At 54.1% G+C, this 23495-nt stretch overlaps 1 protein-coding gene across 1 annotated transcript in view; it reads right to left on the reverse strand.

The window, feature by feature from the left end:
• MNT (MAX network transcriptional repressor) overlaps positions 1 to 7217 on the reverse strand; it is a 39588-nt gene extending 32371 nt beyond the window's left edge. The window contains exon 1 of the mRNA XM_054394405.1: positions 7145 to 7217. Within this exon, the coding sequence (XP_054250380.1) occupies positions 7145 to 7217 (73 nt within the window). The remainder of the gene's footprint in view (positions 1 to 7144) is intronic.
• Positions 7218 to 23495: the final 16278 nt, after the last annotated feature.

Consider the following 23495-nt stretch of genomic DNA (forward strand, 5'->3'; position numbering starts at 1 on the left):
TGTACACACAGACCACCCCAGTGCCTCTGAGGTGCCAAGCACACTGTGGGCTGTGGCACCAGAGCCTGGCAGGCTAGGCTGGTGTAAAACCTTGCTGTGGGGCTCAGGATAAAGCAGAGAGAAGCTCTGCCTCTGGCAGGGGGAGCAGGTACTAGCAGCACAGGACTGCCTCTGCTCCATCACCCAGTGGAGATGGTGCCCCAGTGCTTTCCCACGGGGCACTGGCATTTTTAAGGAGCAGGGAGAGAAGGTGACGTGTCCTGAGAAGCCATTATTTGCAGGTGGAGCAGCTTCTGGGTGGCAGCTCAGAGCAAAAACCTCTGCCTCCCTTCTGGCCTAGGTCAGTGTGGCACACAGCCAATGTTGATACACTTGGGATGTGCTGTTTGGAAAAGAAGGATACACATGAGCTGACTTCAGCAAGCATATCACAAACCAGCCATGCACTCCCCTAACAACACAGAGCCCAGCCACTGAGGTGCCCACAGAAGAGACTCCCAGACCCCACTGCCCCCACTGCTCACAACCAGGTTTCAGACCCTCAGGATGCCAAGGGAGCTGCAAACTTAGAATCACAGAATTGTCAGGGTTGGAAGGGACCTCAAGGATCATTCAGTTCCAACCCCCCTGCCATGGGCAGGGACACCTCACACCACAGCAGGTTGCTCACAGCCACGTCCAGCCTGGCCTTCAAAACCTCCAGGGATGAGGCTTCCACCACCTCCCTGGGCAACCTGTGCCAGTGTCTCACCACCCTCATGGGGAAGAATTTCTTCCTGACACCCAATCTGAATCTACCCATTTCTAGTTTTGTTCCATTCCCCCCAGTCCTACCCTGAAAAGTCCCTCCTCAAACTTCTCTGAGACACACACTGCCGGTGCTTCAGGGCAAGGGCAGGTGAAATGACTTCATGTCACCCCCTGAGTCATGGCACAGCCAGGCCTGCTGCTCCATGGCCAGGTGAGCATGTTTGCTCAGCAGCAGCTCAGGAAATGTTCCTCCATCCCAGTGACAAGAGCAGGAGCCCTCTGTTGCACCTTCACTGCAGGGCTGTGCCAGGGGCTGTCTGCACAGGCTGCTCACACCAGCCAGCTCTCTTCTCAAGGAAACAAAAGGAAATGTGCAGATTACCCTTCAGGGTCCCACCTCCACCCCTGAAAAAGAAAAGCAGGTAAGACTCCAAGGGAATCTGCCCATCAAAGCACAACACACATGGTGCATAAGAGGCTTCCCTCCATCACCTGACCTGGCTGCAGCAGGGCAGCTATCCCTGTCACCCTTGAGTCTACACAGACATTGCCCTCAGTCTTCCAAAGTCAACCTCTAACCATGGAGTCAACGTGGCAGTGCTCTGAGAGGAAGAGCAAGGTCTTGGAGCAGGCCACATCCTCCTCCGGCACACGTTACAGCATGCCCAGGGTTCTGCCCACCTTCCCAGCAACAACCTGGCACCTACAGCATCCTCTGCCAACAGGCAGGCAGACACTAAAGGTGCTGTCCTCATCAGAAACACCTGATGTGGTCTTTGTTCACCTGGCTTCCTGCACAAGAGCTCAATCTACATCACACCTAAAAACACAGCACAGCAAGACCCTGCCCATCCTGACCAAGGGAGTGCTTTGTGCCCTAGTGGGAAAACCTGGGGTCTCCTGAGCTGCAGAAGTACCCAGAAATGGGTCTGGAGACTTCCCAAGCACTGCTGGCAAGCTAAATGGGGCTGTGAAGGAGAAAGAATACAGAATGGGACCAAAATTTCACACCCTGGACGTGGAATTCAGACAGACCTGGCCACAGGAGGTGGTTCTGAGCACTGTAAAGACTGACTGCCACAAGGCACCACTGAGAGGATCAGAGCTCTCCTCAACTTCAAAGGAGAAGGCAATGTTTTGTTTATGTAGCTTTGCCAGGTTTCAGGAAGTTCAGTATTTCATAGACAAAACTCACCTGACGTGGCCCACAGTGCACAAAAAGGCAGCACTGGGGCTGAGGAAGGCAGAGTGCCAAGGTCCAGCCCTGCTGCTGGCCTGTGACACAGTACTGCTCCCAAACCATCAGCTAAGCTACTGCAGAGCACCAGGGGAGAGGAACTGTGCAGACACCAGCAGGTGTGGGAAGGCTGATCTGCTGCAGCCCTGTGACTCCCTCACCTGGGAGAGAGCTGCTCCCCTTCCTCACCCACCAGTGGCCCTACAGCCACAGGAGATCCTTCTGGTCACCTCACACCTCGTGGTCAAGCCCAGGCAGTTGTGTGCCACAAATGGCAGCTAGATGAGATGGGAAGAGACCAGAACTGCACAGGTCACCACCCTTGCTGGCAAGGCTCAGCAAAAGGAAAGGCCTCAAACCTGATTGAGCAGCACCAAGCAAAAGCAGGGAGCATGAGCTGAGGGGGTCCTGCATGGGTATCCGTGGGAAAAGCTCTAAGAAAACAAAGATTAGTTACTTGCAATTATAAAGATGTTTGTTTTCATAGATCATGAAACATTCCTGGATTAATCTAAACTCAAAAGAAAGCAGTCACCCCCTAGTCCACGTCAAATGTCCCTGGAGTCTGCAAGCAAGAGACAGAGAAAGGACCTGGCTGTAGGTTGGTGTCTGTGCACACATCTGCAGCTCCCTGCACAGCAGCCACTGCCGTGGAGAGAAAGAGTCAGCAGCAGCACCACTGTGAAGCAGATGTGGATGGAGGAGCAAAGGAGTGCTGCAAAACCCTGACTCCCAAACCCACCAGAAACTCTCCAGTACATGGCCAGCATGGTCCAGGGTGTGCCTCCTATTGTTTGCATTCCATGGCCTCGATATTGCAAGTAGAACGGCAAAACATCAACTCTCCTCCTCACCTCCCCCAAACCTGTTGGGGTTTTTTCTTCCCCCCCCCCCCCCCCCCCCCAGATTAATGAGATCCAAACACCACTGCTACCAGTATCACCATTTACATAACATTTCTGATGGTGTGGAGTGGCTCTGCTGGGTGTATGAGCAGCAGGAAGGTGAGGAGGCAAACCACTGCAGTTTCATTTTCCTTATGTCTCTGCACGTCCACACAAACCAGCCACAGCCACCTGGGAGAAGCTGCTTCTGAGTCCTACAAGCCCAGCACAGAGAGTGCAGCAGAACCAACCAACCTCACAGGATCAGACTGGGACATGCAGCGAGCACACAAGCAGAAGAGCCTTCAAAAAGTGCTATTTTAGATCAGTAAATAGCAGAAATGCTCACGCTGTGGAAGTGTCACCAGGGTGAGGATTCCACAGCGTATCTGAGGAGCTGTTCTAACTCAGCCTCTTGGTTGCATTTCATCTGGTCCCAGACGGCTTGGGAGGTAAGAACCACCCCCCTGTGCTGTGTCCTTCCCAGTTCTAGCACCTCAACAACAAACAGCACAACTCAACAACTCCACAGCATGGGAGCCTCCTTCCCCACCCCAAGGTCCCAGTCACAGCACATGCTGCTAGACTCCACCCAGATGTTACTCTCTGGGTGCATCTCAAGAGGCTGATGGATTCAGACTCTGAAACATTCCCACATGGCACATGCAACATTCACCAGGCTTTGGGGCAAACACCTTGCAAACCCAGCTTGGAACTGTATTGCAGGCAGTGCCTGATCACCCAGGGACAGGAGTGGCACAGCTGTGTGTGAGTTGATGGCTCCACACCAAAGCCTGGGTGTACCTGTGGTGGGTCAAGGTGGCTTCACCCCAGCCACGCAGGCGAAGCCAAGGAGTGTCACAGCCAGCTCCACACAGCAGTAGTGGCCCCCACACAGCTGTGGGCACAGAACAAGCCCTGCTCTGGTGCTAAATTAAGGAAGGCAAAGCCTGCATGGTTTAATTTTCCACTGGTGCAAGAGGTTGAGGGAGCAGCAAAGCCACATTCACACCTGCCTGAGCAAAGGCCTCAGCTAAACTGGGGGAGCAGGAGATTCCTCAGCTCCTGTCAGGTTTGACAGCATCTGGACACCAGATGTGCGCTGATGGAAGTCAGCAGCTCGATGGACACAGCAGGACACAGCTCCCACCTTGAGTGCTGCTTCACCTGCAGCCCTGGCACCATAGGGGAGCAAGGACACCACTACCCTGCCTGCATCCCTGCCCTTCTCCTGGTGCTTCAGGGACTCCAGTGCACAGCACTGTGCACAATGTGGAAGGAGGGGGTAGATGCTGGGACAGGTGCTGGGGTAGATGTTGATCTCACAGCTTTGCAGACACTGCTTTCTTCCCCAGTGCTCCATGGCACCAGGAATACCCACCAAGAGCCCAGCCACACCTGGACCCCCTTCCCTCCTAAAGCCTCCCTGCTCTCTTTTCTCCCAAACCTTCCTTGTTTTCCCTTCTACCCATGTCCTTAGACAGACAGTGATGAACATCTGGATGAAAGGAAACTCTAGAGGGACTCCAGGCATTCCAGAGCAGGTTCCCATCCTGCTCTACCTGCAGCCAAGCACTCTGCAGCACCTTTCTACCCAGGAGCCTTAAACCAGTTTTATTTTACATTTTTGATGCTGTTGATTTTAAGGCCAGACTGGACCCCCAGAGTCACAAGGTGCAATGCAGATCATGGAGCTTCTCTGAACACACATTTGGAGGAGGAGGAAAAGAGGAGGGTGACGAGGGAAGGAAACCAATCTAGAATGTTGTAGCCTTTTATCAGTCCTTCCCAGCTACTTCTCTGCTTGTGCTCCCCCCTAAACGTCTTCATGTCACTCCAAGCTCAAGCAATGGGCTCCTCCCTCTGATGCCTCTCATGTCCCTGGTGCTCATGACTTCCCTGAAGTAGCCACATCTGCAGTGATGCTGCTGCTCCCCCAGGCAGTTCAGCCCTGACATGCCTGCTGCAGCAGACACAGTGCTGGTGTGGACCACAGCAGGGCTCTGAGCACTCAGCCAGGCACTGGGCTGGGTGCTGTGCAGGCTCACCCAGGCTGGTCTTACCTGGAGTGGGCTTTGGTACCAGGCAGCACCTCTACACTTCACAGTGTCACAGTGTATCAGAGGTTGGAAGGGACCTCAAGAGATCATCAGGTCCCACCCCCCTGCCAGAGCAGGATCACTTAGGGTAGTCTGCACAGGAATGCATCCAGGTGGGTTTTGAAACTCTCCAGAGTTTCAAAGAAGGAGACTCCACAACCCCCCTGGGCAGCCTATTCCAGGGCTCTGGAATAAGTTTTCTGGAAGAAGTTTCTCCTCATGGTGAGACGAAATCTTCTATGTTCTAGTTTGAACCCATTTTTCCTTATCACTGTGAACCACCCAAAAGAGCCTGGCCCCCTCCACTTGACACCCACCCTTCATATTTATAGACATTGGTCAGATCCCCTCTCAGTCTTCTCTTCTCAAGACTGAACAGCCCCAGGGCTCTCAGTCTCTCTTCATAGGGGAGATGCTCAAGTCCCCTAAGCATCCTTGTGGCTCTCTGTTGGATTCTCTCCAGCAGGTCTCTGTCTCTCTGGAACTGGGGAGCCCAAAACTGGACACAGTATTGCAGGTGTGGTCTCACCAGGGCAGAGTAGAGAGGTAGAAGAGCAGAGTAGAAAGGTACTGCCTGCTGCTCCTCAGACTCAGGAAGCCCTCTCTGTTGTTTTAGTTTGTTTTTTTTTTCTTGGTGCATTGCCTTTGCTGTGCCCCACTTAAGCATCACTTCTGTCTCCAGACGTTACCCAACATGATAGGACTGGGTTGCTTCTGCCTCTCCTGCCTTGCAGTTGGCACCTGTAGGTATGCCAGGGCCATACTTGTTGCATCCATTTACAAACCACTCTCAAAGTGGGGGGCAGCCAGGTACCGACTGAGATCTTTGCCAGCAGCAGCAGATCTGAGAAACAACCCTGCTGAACACCACTTCCCCTGAGTGTAACCTCTGCTGAATCCCAAGCACTGGCACCTTCTGTGCCCACAGAGCTGCCAGCGCTAAGAGCCAAGGAGCAGGGCTGAGGAGGTGCCCAAGCTCTCAGGGAGTGAACGCAGGAGCTCTGCCACCGCCCTGCGCGGGACGGCGGCGCCAGGGCCCGGCTGGGACAAGAGGACTTGCAGCCTACAGAGCCTTTCTGCTCTGGCTCAGAAGGCCACTGCTCGTCCGCTCCCAGCGCCGGTCCCCGCCGTGACTCATCATCGACACAATGGCGAGGCGGCCGCGGCCCGGCGCGCACACAAAGCGCTGCCCCCGCCGCAGGTACGCGCTGCTGTCACCGACAGAATGCCGCAGCCCGGCCCCATCGCGGCCGGCACAGCGCGGAACAACCAGATCACACCGGCCCCGCGGCAGCGGAGCCCTTCTTCAGCAACCGTGAGCCGCCTATGGTGGCAAGGCCGAGCCCCGGCGTCGTCGTGCGACAGCCAGCCCCCGGGGAAAGCAGGAGCCCGGAGAAGGGCAGCCGGGACACAACAACAACGGGGAGCGGAGCGGGGGTAGCGCGGCAGGTCGGGAGCTGCGGGAGTCGCTACGGCCCAGCGGAACGGGGCGATCCCCGCGGGGCTTCCCCGGCCCCGCTACTCTCCCCACGCCCCAGGGCGGGCACGGATGCCCCAGCCCGGTGTGGGGGACACGACGGAGAGCAGCGCAGGTCAGCGCAGGCCTGGCCGGGGCTCCCCGGGGCTCCCGACGGGACGGGGCGGGGCTCCCGGCGCGCGGGCCGCGTGGGGCGGGGCGGAACCGCGCGCACGTGGTGGCGGGCGGTGCCTGGAGCGTCACGCGGCGCGGCCCCGCCCCTGCCCCGCCGGCGGCGCGGAGACACGCAGCGCGCGCGGCGGCGGCGCGCCCGCGGGAGGGGCGGGGGCGGCCGGAGCCCCCCGGCGCGGCCCCAGGGACTGAGGCTGGGGGTACTCAGAGCGCCCCCACCCGCAGGTTGCCCCAGCTGAGGCGGGGTCGCGCTGTTCCCCTGTCCCCCGTTCCAACCACCTCCCCCCCTCCTTCAGTGCCCTGTCACTTCCCCGCGCCGCGGCAACCACCCGCCGCGGGCTTTTCCCCGCCGCCAACGCCCCCGGCGGCAACGCCTCGCAACGGCAGCGCCGCGTCCCCCCGCCATGCCTGCCCGGCCCGACCCGACCGGCGCCGCCCCAGTCCCCGTGCCCACGCCGCCTCTGCCGGTCGTCGGCGGGCTGTCAGGCGGCGGCCCCGGCGCGGCGCGGCGCGGCCGGCCCCTTACCACGTGCGGTCTGCTGCTGCTGCGCCTGCCACTCCAGGAACCGCGCCGCCTCCAGCAGCGTCTCGATGCTCATGGCGCGGGCCCCGGCCGCCGCCGCTGCCGCCTCCCCGGTAGCGCGGGCCCGGCCGCAGGCGCCGCGCCGCCCCGCGGCTCGCCCCGACGGCAGCAGCGCTGGCGACAAGATGGCGGGCGGCAACAGAAACACAACAGGCGGGCGCTGGCGCGGCCCCGCTACTACGCGGCGGGCGGCTGCAAGACGCGGCGCGGAGCAGCCGGGCGCCGCCCGGACGGGACGGGGCGGGACGGGACGAGGAGGCCGGCTCGGCTCGCCGTGAGGCGGGGGCGGCTCGACGGCTCCGCTGCCGCGCGTGGTGGCGGCGGTCAGCGGCTCGCCTCGGGGCGGGTTGTTGGACGCGGGCAGGGCGGCGGGGGCGGGCGGGGCCTGGGCGAGCCGGCGGCGCCGGGATCCGGCCGCCGGGTTTTGCGGGCGGCCCTCCCCCCGCAGTGCGCTGGCTGCCCATCACCAGGTGTCAGCGCGGCGCTGGCCAATGGGCGCGCAGCACAACACGGCGTGCAGCACCTCCACATGGGCGCCCCGCGCCGCCGCCAGCCGCGTTAAAGGGGCCGCGCCGCCCCCGCCGCGCCCCGCCCGCCGCCCGCACACCGCCGCCGGCCCTGCTGCCACCCCCGCGCCCGGCTCCCCAGTGTCCGGCACGGTCGAGCGTTGCGGTTCGCCGCGGTTCGCCTTTTTAAGTAAGTTCCCGCATTGCGCGCCGCTGCCGGAGCGGGGCCGGTAGCTCGGCACAGCCCGGGCCGGGCGCAGCGGGGAGCAGAGTCACGCAGAGCCTCAGCGAACAGGCAGTGTTCCCATGGCCCGCGCTGGCCCCACAGGCTGCGGGATGGGGACTGTGTTCCGAGTGCTGGTGGGAGCCGTGCCCGGTGCCAGCGCAGAGCAAACACACACGTCCGCGCGTGTCAGGGCCGTGGGGTTGTGTGCCTCCGGATCCCCTTCCTCCAGGGGGTGGATTTGCCGGAATATCCTAATCTCACGAAAATAAATGTGTTTTTCTGAATGCACACCCGTGTGGCCTTGGCCAGCCCGTGTGGAATCCGTGCTGCACCCGGAACGCTCCTAGTGCTGCGAATGCAAGTTCTGATCACCAGCAGGCTGCTATCTGGGCGCAGTCTCGCTCTCGGCAGATCATTTTCCAGATTCTGTTCTCTGCACTGCTTTAGCAGAACCTTCTCTGAGCTGTTCTGGGGCACAGGCTCTGTGGGTGCCCATGAAGAAGTCTGCTCAGTGAAGGGCTCTGGTGTGCCCCCTTCTCTGCCCTTTGGCTGCACCAAAAGGAAAAGCCGAGACCGTTTTGTGGAGGAAAGCAGAGAAGAGACCTTTTGGGAAGCATCTACAGAAGGGCCCCACGGGTAGTGCCTGGAGTTTGGAAATACCTGGCAGAGGAGCTGGAAGTGCTGCCCGTGGTGAGCCTCAGCGAGTGTTTCCCTTTGTAAGGCCTTTTTTTCAGCAGCTTGCAAAACTAAAACTTTAATTTTCTGCACTGAAATTTTCCGTGCTGAGTAGCTGCCTCTGATTGGGTTTGGGGCTAGGAAAAGATGCTGAGGTAAAGGAAAAAAGAAACTGATTGGAAAAAAAAAAAAAACAAAACATACAACCCAATGTTCCCATGGAAGGAATGGGACTGGGAAAAAAAATATATATGGAACATGAGAATTTTCATTTTGGTTTAAGTAAATGAAGGAATAAATAAATTACAGACCAAAAAGTACACTGAGGAATGGCCACTGACTGGGGGCCATACTGGTTTGTGGAGCCTGGAGCTGGCTCCTGCAGGTGCATCCATTCCTCATGCCATGCACCCACCAGACAAGCTTTGCCTCCTCCTCCTCACTCAGCACGTGGCTGATGGCCTCACTTGCTGCATCAGACCTTTCTCTGCAGATGGAAGTGGTCATTTTCCCCAGGGCTGTGCTGTGAGCTCATCTCTGAGCCATCTGAACACCTCACAAGGTTAATGAGTGTGCAGTCCCCACTCTGTCACACTGGACTGCCTGGGAAAGCCTGGCTGAAGTGCTTCACCCACTCCCTTCTGTAGCTAATCGAGGGACCTGCTGCGTGCTGCTCACAGCAGGAGAGCTGTGTGAGCCACACAATACACACTGCCTTGAGGAGCTCACTGAAAGCTACTCCAAAGCAAACTTAATCTGACATTTCCCAAGCCCTTCCCTTTGTAACCTGGCCATACCTAGACACATTTTGCATGAGTGGTACATGTTGCATCCATGTACGTCAGGTTTGTTGTACATGTTGCATCCAAACATCAGCTTTGCAGACCAGGTCTATGTGTTTTAAGTGCAAATAAACCCCAGATTCTTCCTCCAACCACCCCTCTCTTGTCTTTCATACCTCGCATAATCCCACAATCCACACAGCGTCCTTCTGGATGGCCTCAGTTTTAGGAAGGAATTGCCCTTCTGCAACCAAAGTTGCCTCTTTAGCACCCAACCTGTGCCCATGCAGAGAGCCACAGCAGCTGCCTGCAGCTCTGCAGTGCAGCTCAGGGACCTGCTGGCCTTGCTCTCCTGTAAGTGCTGCAAACTCTCAGACATTAGCATGCAAGATTAAAAAACAAAACCAAAACCAAAAACAACAAAACCAAGGCAACAAAACCAAATCATTAGAGGAACTCACTGCCAGTACAACAGCAGTATGGTTGTTGGAACACAGCTTGGATCTTCAGATCCACGTGAATAGCTTAGTCCTGGGGCTGGGTTAGCTGCTTCAGCAGGAGGCAAAACTTCCCTTCTGCCTGCAACACTTTAAATCTCCAAGGAGTTGTTTCTTCTGAAACTTTGAGCTCTGTGGGCTCTGACTGCTGAAGCCAGCTCCTGGCTTTGGCAGCTGAAAGTAGAAATCAGAACCACTAAAGATTCATCTCAGAGCGACAGCTCCTGATTAAATTCAATATATTGTGAGCTTCTGGACCCAAGTGATGCAGCAGCTTGGGAGCACATCCAAAAACCATCAACTGTGTATTCATCTACCTCTGGAGGATTATAGTAAGAAAGCTTTTTGCTGAATCATTTGACCCTGTTACTAGGGACAGCAGTAAACCAGAACACTTGAGTTATTTGGATGGACTTTGGGAACACTTAGGGATAGTTTTAAAAACTTGCATATGTGCTGAAAGTAAAAAGAGGGCTGATTTCTGCCCTGCTGCAGCCCACACTGCTGAAGAGCAGATGCTGGGCTGCCAAAAACACCCAGGCTTGGGGGCTTAAGGACACCCAGGGGCAGAGCAGCTCTGTCTGCAGTCAGAGCTGTCCTTCCCCTCAGATCACCTGGCCTGGTGAACTCTGCTCTGGGTTGCTGCTCTTCCCTATCTGGGCTGCTCCTGAGGACAGCCCAGGGGCAGGAATCCAGCCTGGAGCAGCCTTCCCAGGCTGGGTGGGCTCCTGCACTTCTGCTGCCTACCTGGTGGCTCTTGCTGCTTCCTTAGGGGCAGCCACATCCAGCCCTGCTCTTGGAGGACAGGAGGGCTCCTCAGCTTCCATCTGTGGCTCCAAAACTTTCAGGCAAATCCTTTGACTAATTGGCCTCTTTTGATCTCCTGCAAAGATCAGAAGTACCTCATAAGATGCGAATTTGAAGCTTTTGTTTCCCCACACACATTAGGCTCAGAGGTGTCTCCTTTTTTACCTGTTTTGGGGGAATGCCAAGAGCATTTTGACTTCTTATCTGTTCTGTATTTCCTGTTTAGTCAGGCCTTTAGATGATATTGGGTGATAGTCAGATGGCACAGATGTTATCTCTACTGTATTCTGCCTGTGGTAAGTTTAGGAGCTGTGGAGTGGAGCATGAATGAAGTGAGCAGTGGATTTGGAGAACACCTTCAACCTGAAGCTAGGTTGTGAAAACAAAAACCAAGAAGGTGGAAGCATTTTGCATAACACAACAAATGCAATGTCTTGCAGCACTCAGCAAAGTGCATTTCTGTATTTTCAGGCTTTGTATAAAGTTTGAATGGGTTTAGATTTACCCAGATGTGGTCCCTACCCATGACAGGGGGGTTGGAACTAGGTGATCCTTGAGGTCCCCTCCAACCCTAACAATTCTGTGATCAGCCCCACATTAACAGTGCAGGGGAAAGGAGCAGTGGTTGCAGGTCCTATTTTCATAGAATCACAGAATTGTCAGGCTTGGAAGGGACCTCAAGGCTCAGCCAGTTCCAACCCCCTGCCATGGGCAGGGACACCTCACACTGGATCAGGTTGCTCACAGCCACATCCAGCCTGGTGTTAAAAACCTCCATGGATGAGGCTTCCACCACCTCCCTGGGAAACCTGTTCCAGTGTCTCACCACCCTCATGGGGAAGAATTTCTTCCTAACATCCATGAACTTCTTCCTAACATCCATGAACTTCTTCCTGACATCCATTTTCTTTCCTTATATCCAGCCTTCCTGAAGGAAAATTAAGAGAGAAGATTTCAAAGGAGATGAAAATGGCCAGTTTGAGGGTGACACTACCTCACAATGCCGCCTGCCCACACAATGCCAGCAGGACCCCCTAATGCCCTAAACATCCCATTCTACACCAGGGATATGATGGATGTTCAAAAATCCACAACCTCAGCAGTGCAAGTTTGGGAGAGTCACTGCAGCGCTGCTCAGCAGTCTCCTTCTTCCTCTTGCTCTGCTGTTTCCTTTCTGCCTGTGCAGCAAACAGCTTCTCATCCTCCAAATCCATCCTCCACCATGCAGCACTGTCCTGTGTGCAGCCATCAGTTACCTCTTTTCCTGCTCTTTGGTTTTTTTTTCTTTCCTCATCAGGAAGGAGCTTTTCTGGAACAGTGCTTCCCAGTTGTGACTGTTGGTAGGAAAAAAAAAAAAAGAAAGAAAAAGAATCCCTGAATGAAAAAAGGAATCACTGAATGAGAGTTTTTTGCTAGCAAGAGAACCAGTTCCATCCCAGCCAAAATGATTTGTATCTCACTGGAAACCCAGCTGGGTTTAGAGCGCCTTGGGAGATGGAAGCAGATGAAATGTCTCTCAGAACCCCCAGTTAAATCATGCTCTGAAGTTAAAGAAGTGTCACTGTTCAGACTGTGTATAAACTCTCAGATAAAAATGGGATGAGCAGCTTGGGTAAGTGGATTTTGTGGCACACTCTGACAGGTGCTGGCAGCAGGCTGGGGCAGCAGGAGATGGAGTGTTGGAACTTCCCCTAGACCCTACCAAACCCTGCCAGGCAGGGAATCACCCCTGGGGGACTGAACCTCTCTTCTCTACCTAGATCATAAACTCTCTTCCTCCTCCTCCATCTCCCCACGTGGGGCACATGAGTTTGCTTTGTTCTGCTCTTTGCCTTTCTCTGAATAAATAACTCCAGGCCTCTGGATAATCCTTCTGGAGTTGGTGGGAATACTCCACTGCCTCAAGTTTTAGTGCCTGCTTAAATACTTTGTTGCTCAGGGCCCCAAATTATGGCTGAACATAAAAAGATTAGATGAGTGGTTATTCTCCTTTTTTTTTTCCCAGGCTTCACACCGAATAAGAAATTACACCAACCATCCTCACATGAAAGGGAGGGAGGTTTATCTCAATATTTTCATTTTGAAATTCAAGACTTGAATGCAGAGAAACCCCACAAGGGTGTCAATAATTAGTGACTGAACCATTCTGACTGCCTCTGTAATCCCTTTATTTATGGCTTTAATGATGAATAAACTCTAATTGTAAATATTTAATCACAAAGAGTGGTTAGGCAGGACTTGGGTGATGAATTCCTCTTGCACAGATCTGCAGATAGGGCTGAAAGCTTTCCCAAACAGCCAACATCCACCCTCAGGCAGGGTTGGCAGTGCCAATGCTGGAATCACAAGGGCTTGGCCATCCAGATACCCTCCTGGTTTCACCCAGTGATTTCCATACTGGTCCAGTAACTCTGGCATGACATAAGGACAGCTTGTATTATCTTCTGAAAAATACCAAGCTGTCATCTGGAAATACTAAGAGCAGAATCAGAATAGGTTGGGTTGGAAGGGACCTTCAAGACCATCTAGTTCCAACCCCCTGGCCATAGGCAGGGACATCTCCTGCACCAAGTTGATTAAGGATACATCCAGCCTGGCTTTGGAGCCTCCAGGCTTGGAGCCTCCACAGCTTCTCTGGGCAACCTGAGTGTTCCCACTGAGTGCTGGCTTTGGGGGCACACTGCTAAATCCCATGGGCTTTACTTGTGCATGTGTTCAGGTCTGGATGGGAGCTTCTGACGTGGTCTGTGCTGAAGCATGAGGCCACTGATAGCAGCTTTGCAGGTGTCTGAGCAGGAAAAACCTGACCTCGTGTGGTTCACAGCCAGACAAGGAAGTGCCCTGTGGCAGAAGCAGACTGCAGCCAGCTGCAGAAAGTGCTTCTGGAACTGCTGATTAACTGGAAGGGGAAGGTCCATCCAAAGTCCATAGGCCATGTGAGGAGGTCTCCTGGTTTTGGGAAGCAATAGCTGACTAAGAAAGGAACACTGAGTGTGTCCTCCTGATCTGCTGTAAGCTGTCTGTGATCAAACAATGACTCAGGATTATAAACTTCATGTACAAAACACAGAGAGAAGTCCAACTGCTCTCTCCTGAGAGCCGGACCTGCCTGCACCTCCTGCCTTAAAATCGGTGCCAAACACGGGAGGGGGAAGCAGGGCACTGCCCAGCGCGTCTGACCCGACCCAGCTCAGCTCTGTTCCGCTGCCCAAGAAACCCCCAGAACCTACCCAAAAGCTTTTAACAGACACCCACCTGTCCCCCTGCTGCTAAAGGTGCTGCCGTAGCAAGACACTGCAAGGATGTGAACCACCGAACCGGGCTGCGCGGGGCGCGGGAGAGCCCCGCGGGTGGCTCAGGGGTACCCCGGGGGGTGGTTCGGGGGAGCCCCAGGGGAGCCCCGGGGGGTGGTTCAGGGCTTCTTGCTCTGCAGCGCCGGGACCCAGCCCGCAGTCGAAGCCCGGCAGTGCCCCCAGCGGCCGGCAGAGGGCCCCCGCGCTGCTCCAGTGGCACCGGCCCCGCCGCACCGGCCCCATGGGCACCAGCGAGCAGCGGCCGCGGGCAGCAGGGGCAGAGCCCGGTGTGCTCAGCCCCGGGGGCCGTGCCGCAGAGCCCTCACACAGGTGTTATCCAGCTGGCAGCCCAGCCCGGGGCAGGGATCGGCTGCGGGTCCCATGACGGGGCCCAGGGTCCGCTCCAGAGCAGCCGCTCAAGCACCACCGGTTGCTCAGTGCGGCAGGTACCGGCAGGTACCGGCAGGTACAACGGTCCCCGCAAATATCAGGTCCTGACAGACACCGGACAAAGGGCCGGGGCTTCCGGGAAGCTAATAAAGATCAGACGTTCATTGGCCTCTCCGGGTCCAGAAGTTCCTTTTTTGCTCGGAGGACTCAGCCTTCCAACTAACTAATAAATTGGCCACAGTGTGAGTCCTATGGACGGAGAGGTTCTCCACACAGCAAGCAGCCGGGCAGTCGGATTCTCCCCCTTTACACCGGGACCCTCTTGGTTGGAAAAGACCTTTCAGATCACCAAGTCTAACTGTTAACCCGGCACTGCCAGGTCACCACTAAACCATGGCCCCCAGCACCACATCTCCATGGCTTTGAAACCCCTCCAGGAATGAGGACTTACCACTGCCTTGGACAGCCTTTTTGGGGAAGAAATTATTCCTCATTACCAACCTAAACCTTCCCTGGAGCAACCGGAGAAAGAGCCCAACCCTGCCTTCAGCCCTTTCTGTACAGCCACGACCACTTCCTTGGCCACACAATCCCTGCCCAGGGAGGGATCTCTGTCCTTCTGTGAGCAAAGCCAAGGGTAGGTGTGACAGGGCAGGATGAAAGCACTGTAAGCAACCACCCACCCCCAGCACCAAACAATCTCTGTCAATAATCCCCCTGGAAATGTCAGCCTCAGCCCTGGTGTCGATAGCTTATTGTGTCAGGACAATGAACCCACCTGGTGCAGTCCAGGGTCTGGATCGGTTTGCAGCCAGCATTGTGTGACCACAATTACTGAGGGGCTTTCATCCAGAGGGTCAATCATCTGATGGCTGGAAGGTGGTGTATTTAGGTGAGGTTATTAGAGTGCTGCTGAATAGCAGCGTTTGGGGCTGCTCAGAGCAGTGTTTCTCAGACCTCAGGCTCCTCTCCTGGGAGGCTGTGACCTTTGAGGGACACAGAAACTGGTCTGGAGAGAATGAGAGGGGGGAAAAAATATTTGCTGTTCCCTGCATGTTCATTTAAATTGAGGACTCAGCAGAAGAACACTTAATAGAGGGTCCTTGCTTTTGATGATTTCACAAAAGCTGACTCAAGTGCAAGAGGAAAACCAACACATTCTGCCCTGTTTGCTGCAGTCAGTGAAGATGCAGGATAATAACAATCAAATGAAGTTAGAGAAATCACACACCTTCCATCAGCCACTGTACAGGGCTTAAACTCCTCCAGGAGTGTATCAAGCTCCTCAGAGACACAGTCTCTGCCAACACCCGGTTAAATAACTCCACGTGCATTTTAAACTGTATTCTGCAAAATGCATGTGTGAAAATAGAAGCTTTTGACCAGCAGAAGCCAATTCCATCGACAAAAAGTTCTGAAAAACTATTTCTTTTAGGCTTATGACCAACATCTACATGGGTCAGGAAGCTACCAACCTCCCTTTCTGTCTGATGCCCTCGTGCTTGTATGGAACAGTTCTCTGTTGCAATACCACAGTGAAAGGGGATGATAGCAAAAGCAGGTTCTAAGGAACAGCAGCTCTAAAAACCAGGCTTTGTGCTTGCAGTACGCTGAGACAATTTGCCACGGTAAAATAAAACATCAAATAACATAATAATAGAAAGCAACCTCCCCACCCCCACTACTTTTTTTTTTAAAGAGAGTTCAAAGTTTGCCTCTGCCTTAAGCCAGTTGTTGCCTGGGGCTGCTCTGAGAAGGGGCAGAGCCAGCAAAGTGCCTCAGCTTAGCTCAGGAGGCAACGTGAACATCAATCATTAAGCATTCTAAAATCTGAAAGTGGATGCTTTGCACCACCTAATCCATCTGACTGTAACAAGCAGGACACCAATTTGTGAGCAATTTCAGCCTGGGTTTCCCAACAAAGCCTGAAGAAGTGCAAGTGCAGCAAGGAACAAGGGGGCCCAAGCCTCTGCCCTGCTCTGTGCCACCCAGCCCCTGTCGCTGGGGTGACAGCACAGGCTGTGACTCTGCTGCCTGCCTCCTAACCCTCCTCCCTCCTGCACTATCATTAATAATGAGCTCCACACAAAACGCTGACATCAGGCTTCTAAACCCCTTCCTGCTCGCTGAAGGAGCAGCGCTGCTGCTACTGGAGCCCTCTCTCGTACCTCGCTGCCGTTTCTTGGTGGCACGAATCAGGAGGAGGGGAAGGGGCAGAACGGTGGCCTGCAGGCTGCAACCTGCGCGGCTGGCTGCCAGCTGCACGGCTGCGGCCAGGGAAGCAGCAACTGTGCAGAGCAACCACCCACCAGCAGGCACTTCCTCCGTATTGCCTCCAGCACCAACCCGACGACCAGGGCTTCGGTCGTTAATACCCTGGCTTCAGATGCACCTTCCACCCCAGGATCCCCGAGCACTTTGCAGCCAGTGGGGATGGGTTTTTTTATTTTGCTGGGGTAAATAAGGTAGAGAAGGATTGAACTTGATTGACCAAGGTTATGCTGCCTTAACAGTTTGGTTCTGCTCTGCCGTTTAGCTGGGGAGCTGCGGTGACCTTGGGAAGCCAGCAGAAGGCTGCGTTTTCAAGCTAACAATGTAAAGATAATCTGCCTTAAAGTGTGCCATATGTGTGTGATTAGGGCAAAAGCAAAAGCTCTGGGAGAGCTGCTGGCGGGGGGGAGGTGTTCACAGCGATTCTCCGGGCTGTAATCGCTGAATTATCAGCCGAGCCTGAGAGGAAGAGACGCAAAGCTCCCTGCCTCTTTCAAGGAAAGATTTTGGTTACTCAGCATCCCTGGGCTCTGTTGTGTACTTCTGGAAGCCTCCCAATTAGAAAGCTCCAGGTGAGACCATGGAGGGGATGCTGGGCAATTCCCACCCAAATTTAGATCCAGGAAGTTCAAAATGCCACCCCGAAGCCATAAATCAAATCTTTCAGCAAAGGACACTGCTCCATGCTGGGGAAGCCATTTGGGATCCAGCTGCTGAGGCCAGGCTGCCAACCTAGGGTGTCAGCAGCAGACAAAATGGACTGGCAACTTCAGAAGGGTTGTCACCACAGAGGTGTGCAGGAGCAGAGGTGTCTGCACTGCCTGCCTGCAGCTCTGACCATGCATCCACACCTTCCACTGAGCCATGCCTGTGCCAGCTCTGACTCCCCTCACACCCTCCTGGGCAGATGGATGCTCTCCCCCGTGGCTCCTTCAGGCCTCTGCTCCTTCTGCCCCATCTCTGCACACAGGTCCTGCTCTGGCCCACCCCATGGCACAGCAGCCGGTGCCCTCCCCCAAACAGGCAAGCTGCAGTGTCCTGGGACCTCCAAACCCAACCCAACCACCCCAGTGTCTTAGCTGGACTGGCACCCTGCTGTGGAGCTGAGCAACTCAGTCACTGCCAGTGGTTCTCCAAGGGGATGAAGATGTCCCAACGTTTGAGTGCCTTTTCTTGTAGCCCTAAGCTGATTCTGCAGGAGCCACAGCAACCCCAGCCAGGCAAGCTCAGAGAAGAGCAGTGGGCTGCAGAAAAGGAGCCTCTTGACTTGGCAGGGAGAGAAAACAATCCTTTTGCTCTGTGCAGCTCCCCAGAAGTGAGTCAGTAGGGCTGAGAACAGAAAACACAAGTTGCCATAGAAACTCACATGCCTTCCACCAGCAGGAGAAACAAAAAATGTAGGCCAATATTTCTGCTTAGCTGGCTCCTGCTCTCACTGTGCTGCTCAGCCCGCCTGCATCCCAGGCTGCAGTAGCAACTTCCTTTTATTTTTGTCCCCCCCAAAAAACACCCTTGGCCCCCACTGCCTGGGGAAGCTGCAGCCTTGCAGATGTGTGGGCAACAGAGACACACACATAGGGACAGGGGCTCAGGCTATGGCTGGGTGACTGTGAACAAGGAGCCCTAGTGGGGAGGGCAGTATGGGCACTGCCCCCTCCCCAGAGAGCATCCTTCATGGGCTTCACACTGTGAGCTTGGCAGGGAGGACTGGAAGGGGGAGCACAGAGCAGTGCACAGCTTTTGCCCACTGGGTCTGGTCATAGAGTGGCAGAGAGCTGGGCCCACAAGCATTGGGGCAGTTCAAGTGATCAAAAGATGGAGAGAAGATGTTCCTCCAGAGCAGGGCATACCAGCCAGCCAGCAGAGGATGACTTCCAGTGCAGAAAACCTATGGCCAGGTGCATCAGGTTGGCAATGAACTGAGTCAGGGTCCTGACAGCTGGCAAAGCAGGTGGTGGAGGGTAGCACCTCTGCTGCTAAAAGGTGGGGTTTGGGTTGGGGAAGGTGGGGTTAGGGCTGGAGAGGAGGGGAGTATCTGTAAGTGATCCATCTCATTTGAGTGCCTATCTGCCTGTTGGGTTTCAGATGATTTCCAAATCCCTCCAGGTAAAGCCAGCTCAGTGCATTTATCTGCTGGCTATGAATGAAGGAATCTCAATTACATCTCCTGCATTTACTTCAAGACCCTCTAGCAGGAGAAGTTTCCTTTCTGCTGTAAAATGATGAGTGAGAGAATAAAGAGCTAACAGAACTCTTCTGATATCAGTCTGGAATGGCACAGAGCAACAAAAAAATTGCTCTCTTTAATAGTGTCTGGGATTTTAGTAGTTAATCATAGAATCAGAGAGTCATTTAAGCTGGAAAAGACCTTTAAGATCACTGAGCCCAGCTGTTAACCCAGCACTGCTGAATCTGCTCTTAAACCATGTCCCTTGGCACCATCTCTTTGAAATCCCTCCAAGGATGATTTTTTTTTTTTTTTAGGTACCTGCTTTGGGAGTGCAGGAGTCAGGAAAACTTATTTTACAGATATACATCTCTGGGTAGCTTTAACAAAAGTAGAACAAAATTGAAGAGAAACTTGACAATGCTTTCACAGGGGAAGCCAGAGTCTAATTCTGTGGCTGCCACTCTGCTGGATTCAGTATGTGGGACACTTCCCTCTGGGAAGGGATAACAAAGATAGTGGAGAGGTAAAAAAACCCAACCACCATAAAACCAAAGTCCTGAACTCACTATGAGCTGAGAACCTGAGAATATGATGGAACTCAACAACAGTTTAGAGAGGGAAATTCTTTCAAAGTGTGAATTGTTGCCACCTTCAAAAGAAGTCTGACCAGCAGCACAGGGAGGGGATTCTCCCCCTCTGCTCAGACCTCACCTGCAGCACTGCCTCCAGTTCTGGTGCCTCTGGCACAAGAAGGACCTGGGGCTGCCACAGAAGGTCCATAAGGAGGCCACCAAGGTGGTCAGAGGCTGGAGAACCTCCCCTGTGGGGACAGGCTGGGAGATCTGCAGCTGTTCAGCCTGGAGAAGAGAAGGCTCCAGGGAGACCTTAGAGCAGCTTCCTGGTACCTGAAGGGGCTCCAGGAGAGCTGGGGAGGGACTTTTGAGAAGGGCTGGGAGTGCCAGGATGAGGGACAATGGCTTTGAGCTGGGAGAGGGGAGATTGAGACTGGAGATGAGGAAGAAATTCTTTAGAGTGAGGGTGGGGAGAGTCTGGCACAGGCTGCCCAGAAAGGCTGTGGCTGCCTCCTCCCTGGAGGTGTTCAGGGCCAGGCTGGATGAGTCCTTGAGCACCCTGGGCTGGTGGAGGTGTCCCTGCCCTTGGCAGGGGAGTTGGAACTGGATGAGCTTTCAGGTCCCTTCCAACCTAAAGCATTCTATGAATCTATCATATTAAAGAGCAAACTTCTTCCACTCTGTGCTGCCCTGTTAGATAATTCTGAGGGGCTGGTAAGGTTGATGACACAAATGTGAATGCAGGCTGATCCCTTGGGAATGAAGGCTCCAGCTGAGCAAGGTGCCTTTGTTGGAAGCACAGCACTGTGAGCTTGAGGCCAGGGGCAGTGCTGAAGCTGAGTCCTTGCTTAGCTGAAGCAAATCTTGGTTATTTTATCACTTCCTGCCATTTTCCAAGAAATAAAGACAAGTTTCAGGTCAGAAGTGAGAGGTTTCTCTTGACCTCAGGCTCTCTGCTACTGCTGAGGGTGGCTCCCCACCACAAGAAGCCCAAAGGCTTAAATTTGGCTTCAAGAATTAAGGCTTCAGAGCAGCAGATGCAGAAAGTGTGGCTGTGCACTCAGGGGGATGTAATAAAAGCAGAACCACAGAGGGAATGCTCAACAACAGGTAGCAAAACCTCCCAACAAGCTGGTTTTCTGGGTTTCTCTCTGGGCTGAGGTTCCCAGAGTGGCCTCAGACAGAGAGCTTTACAGTGTTGAAAGGGAGAGAGATAATTGGTGAGTGATCAAAGATTTCTGCTTGGTAATTTACAATCATTTTGGGGCGGGATCCCTGTGGAGAGGAAAAGCAGGCATCAGTAGGATGCTAAATGATGAAAAGCTCCTGTGGAGGCAGTTCTGCATTCACCCAAATCCCCTGTGGGAACACAGCAATCTCCTGGGACAGTCTCCTGCTTTCTGTGGAGGAGCCCTGGGGTCAGAGCTGTGCATCCTTCCTGTGCTGCAGAAGGAGACAGTGTCAAGGATTTGCCTCTTCCCCATGGCTGTGTTTTAAAGCCTCTCTGCTTGCCAGCAGCAGGTGATTGATTTCAATAGTGTGAGTGGCAGGAGTAAACTCCTCACCTACAGAGCCCACCAGCAGTACAGAGTCCTCCCTTCCCCAGCAGACATGGCCACCAGCCTCCCCAGGAGCAGGGCAGACCTTGTGGGGAGCAGGGTTTGATGGATTTCAGGGAGATACCCCTGAGACAACATGAGTTCAGATACAGATCTTAACTGACACATTCCATCAGCAGAGCCTTGGTGTACAGAGCAGCATTGTCCCAGAGTGCTCCATCCCTAGGGATGGCTTCATGCCCAACACCCCCACACAGCCTCAAAGAACCACTAGTGGAAAAGATGGAGAGGGGAGGGAGGAGAAGGGAGAGGAGAGAAGTAAGAGAGGGAAGAGAAGGGAGAGAGGGAAGAAAAGGGGGAGAAGGAAGAGAGGGAAGAGAAGGGAGAGAGGGAAGAAAAGGGGGAGAAGGAAGAGAGGGAAGAGAAGGGAAAGAGGGAAAGAGGGGAGAGAAGGGAGAGAGGGAAGAGAAAGGAAAGAGGGGAGAGAAGGGAGAGAGGGAAGAGAAGGGAAAGAGGGGAGAGAAGGAAGAGAGGGAAGAGAAGGGAAAGAGGGGAGAGAAGGGAGAGAGGGGAGAGAAGGGAGAGAGGGGAGAGAGGGAAGAGAAGGCAGAGAAGGAAGAGAGGGAAGAGAAGGGAAAGAGGGGAGAGAGGGGAGAGAAGGGGAAGAGGGGAGAGAGGGAAGAGAAGGGAGAGAAGGGAGGGAGGGGAAAGAGGATGGAGGGGGGAAAGAGGGAAGAAAGCCACTGCTGAGGAGTTGGTGCATGGTGAGGTTCAGAGTGGGCTCTGGGCTCTTCTGCAAGCCTGACTCCATACCACAGACACCCTCAGAGCTTTAACTGGGAGCTTTGCTCAGACCAGTGGAACAAAGGCATCAGACTCCTTAACTGATCCCTGCTCACTGCCTGGGGTCCCAGCACCCATTCAGGAAGCCTGCACTCAACGAGAGCCCATTTCAAAGCTGGGCACTGTCCAAACCCCACCACAGCTTCTGCCAGATCCCAGTTCCCAGCCTGCACAGAGCAGACAGGCCAGGGAAGTGTCACTCCTCCAGACTCACCACCCCATGAGCTGCCCATGGTCAGGGACCTGAGCAGCCCCAGAAGCCCTGCACTGCCCAGAAGCTCCCTGCAAGGTGAAGCTCTTCTCTCTATGGCCAGGCCCTGCTGGTGGTGGATGCCTCACATTTCCTGTACTGGATTTCACTGGAAGCCAGCATTCTGGCTATCAAAAAGTCTTTATAATATTAAGAATTAATATAATTAATGTTAAGGAAATGTTTCCTGACATTGGCAGGCTTGCTGTGCTACTCTGTGCAACTGTTTTAATAACTTGAGATCAGGGTTGTGTGGTTTTTTCGGTTGTTGGTTTGTTGCTGGGTTTTTTCTCCTCTCCCACCTTCTCCAGATTTGAAAGCTCAATTACTTGTGAGCTCCAATCCTGTCTATCATTGCAACCACATGTGGCAGGGGGAGAATTCATGTGTGACAATGGTTAATCTTTGGTCTCTTCTGCTGCCTAATGACAGGTGTGCTGTCCTAAATAATTAGCCTTCAAAACAAGGGACCCCCTTAACCCTTCTCTAACAGTGGTTAGTGAGCTTGGGTTTGCTTCATTAAGCCCCTGACAGCTCAATATACTCACATCTGTTACTGTTTGCTACTTTGATTCCAAGAACACAAATCGCTTGGAGAACTGGCAAGGAATTCACCCAGGCTCGTGATGCAGATCAGAATCCATCTGTTTGCTAATCAAAAGCCATATTTCAATCACAGCACAACAGAGGTGTCAGCACTCCTGTAGCTCAGACATCCTCCCTGCCCTGAAGATGAGGCATTGCTCTGCATTCCAGCTGCACTGGCTTGGACTGGGCCCTTCCAGTGCAAGCAGGTTGGCAGCCAAAGCCCTGGCACAGAGGATTGCATCAGTCTGCTTGCACTGGGCTTGGTCACCAGGCACTTGGTACCTCCAGGCTTAACCTGGAAATTTCTTCCTGGTTTTTTGGTGGGTTGGTTTTTTTTGTTTTGTTTTGTTTTAATTCCAGGTAAAACCTTGGCCTGATAAACGATCCTACCATGTCCATCATGTAGATACAGAACTAACCATGGCTCAGGTTGGAAGGGACCTCAGAGGTCATCTGCTCCAACCTCCCCACCATGCCTAGGGACACCTCTCAACTAGACTCAGCTGCTCAAGGTCTCATCCAGCCTGGCCTTGAGCACCATCAGAAAGGAGGCTGCCACAGCCTTCCTGGGCAGCCTGTGCCAGAGTCTCACCAGCCTCATACTGAAGAACTTCTTCCTCAGCTCCAGTCTAACCCTGCTCTCCCTCAGCTTCAAACCATTCCCCCTTGCCCTACAGCTAGACACCCCCATGAAAAGTCCCTCTGCAGCCTTGCCCTCAGCTCTGCACTCCTCTCACACTCAGGGTTTGTCTCTACTTCACCTCTGGGATGTAAACAAAACTCTCAGCCCCGAGGTGTCTGACAGTGCAGGCTGCAAATCCTCAACATGCTGCACTTTGCTGGGATGTCCTTCCATGCCCAGGAG

This window comes from Indicator indicator, chromosome 30 (genome assembly GCF_027791375.1).
Source record: "Indicator indicator isolate 239-I01 chromosome 30, UM_Iind_1.1, whole genome shotgun sequence".
In the NCBI taxonomy this organism is placed as follows: Eukaryota; Metazoa; Chordata; class Aves; order Piciformes; family Indicatoridae; genus Indicator; species Indicator indicator.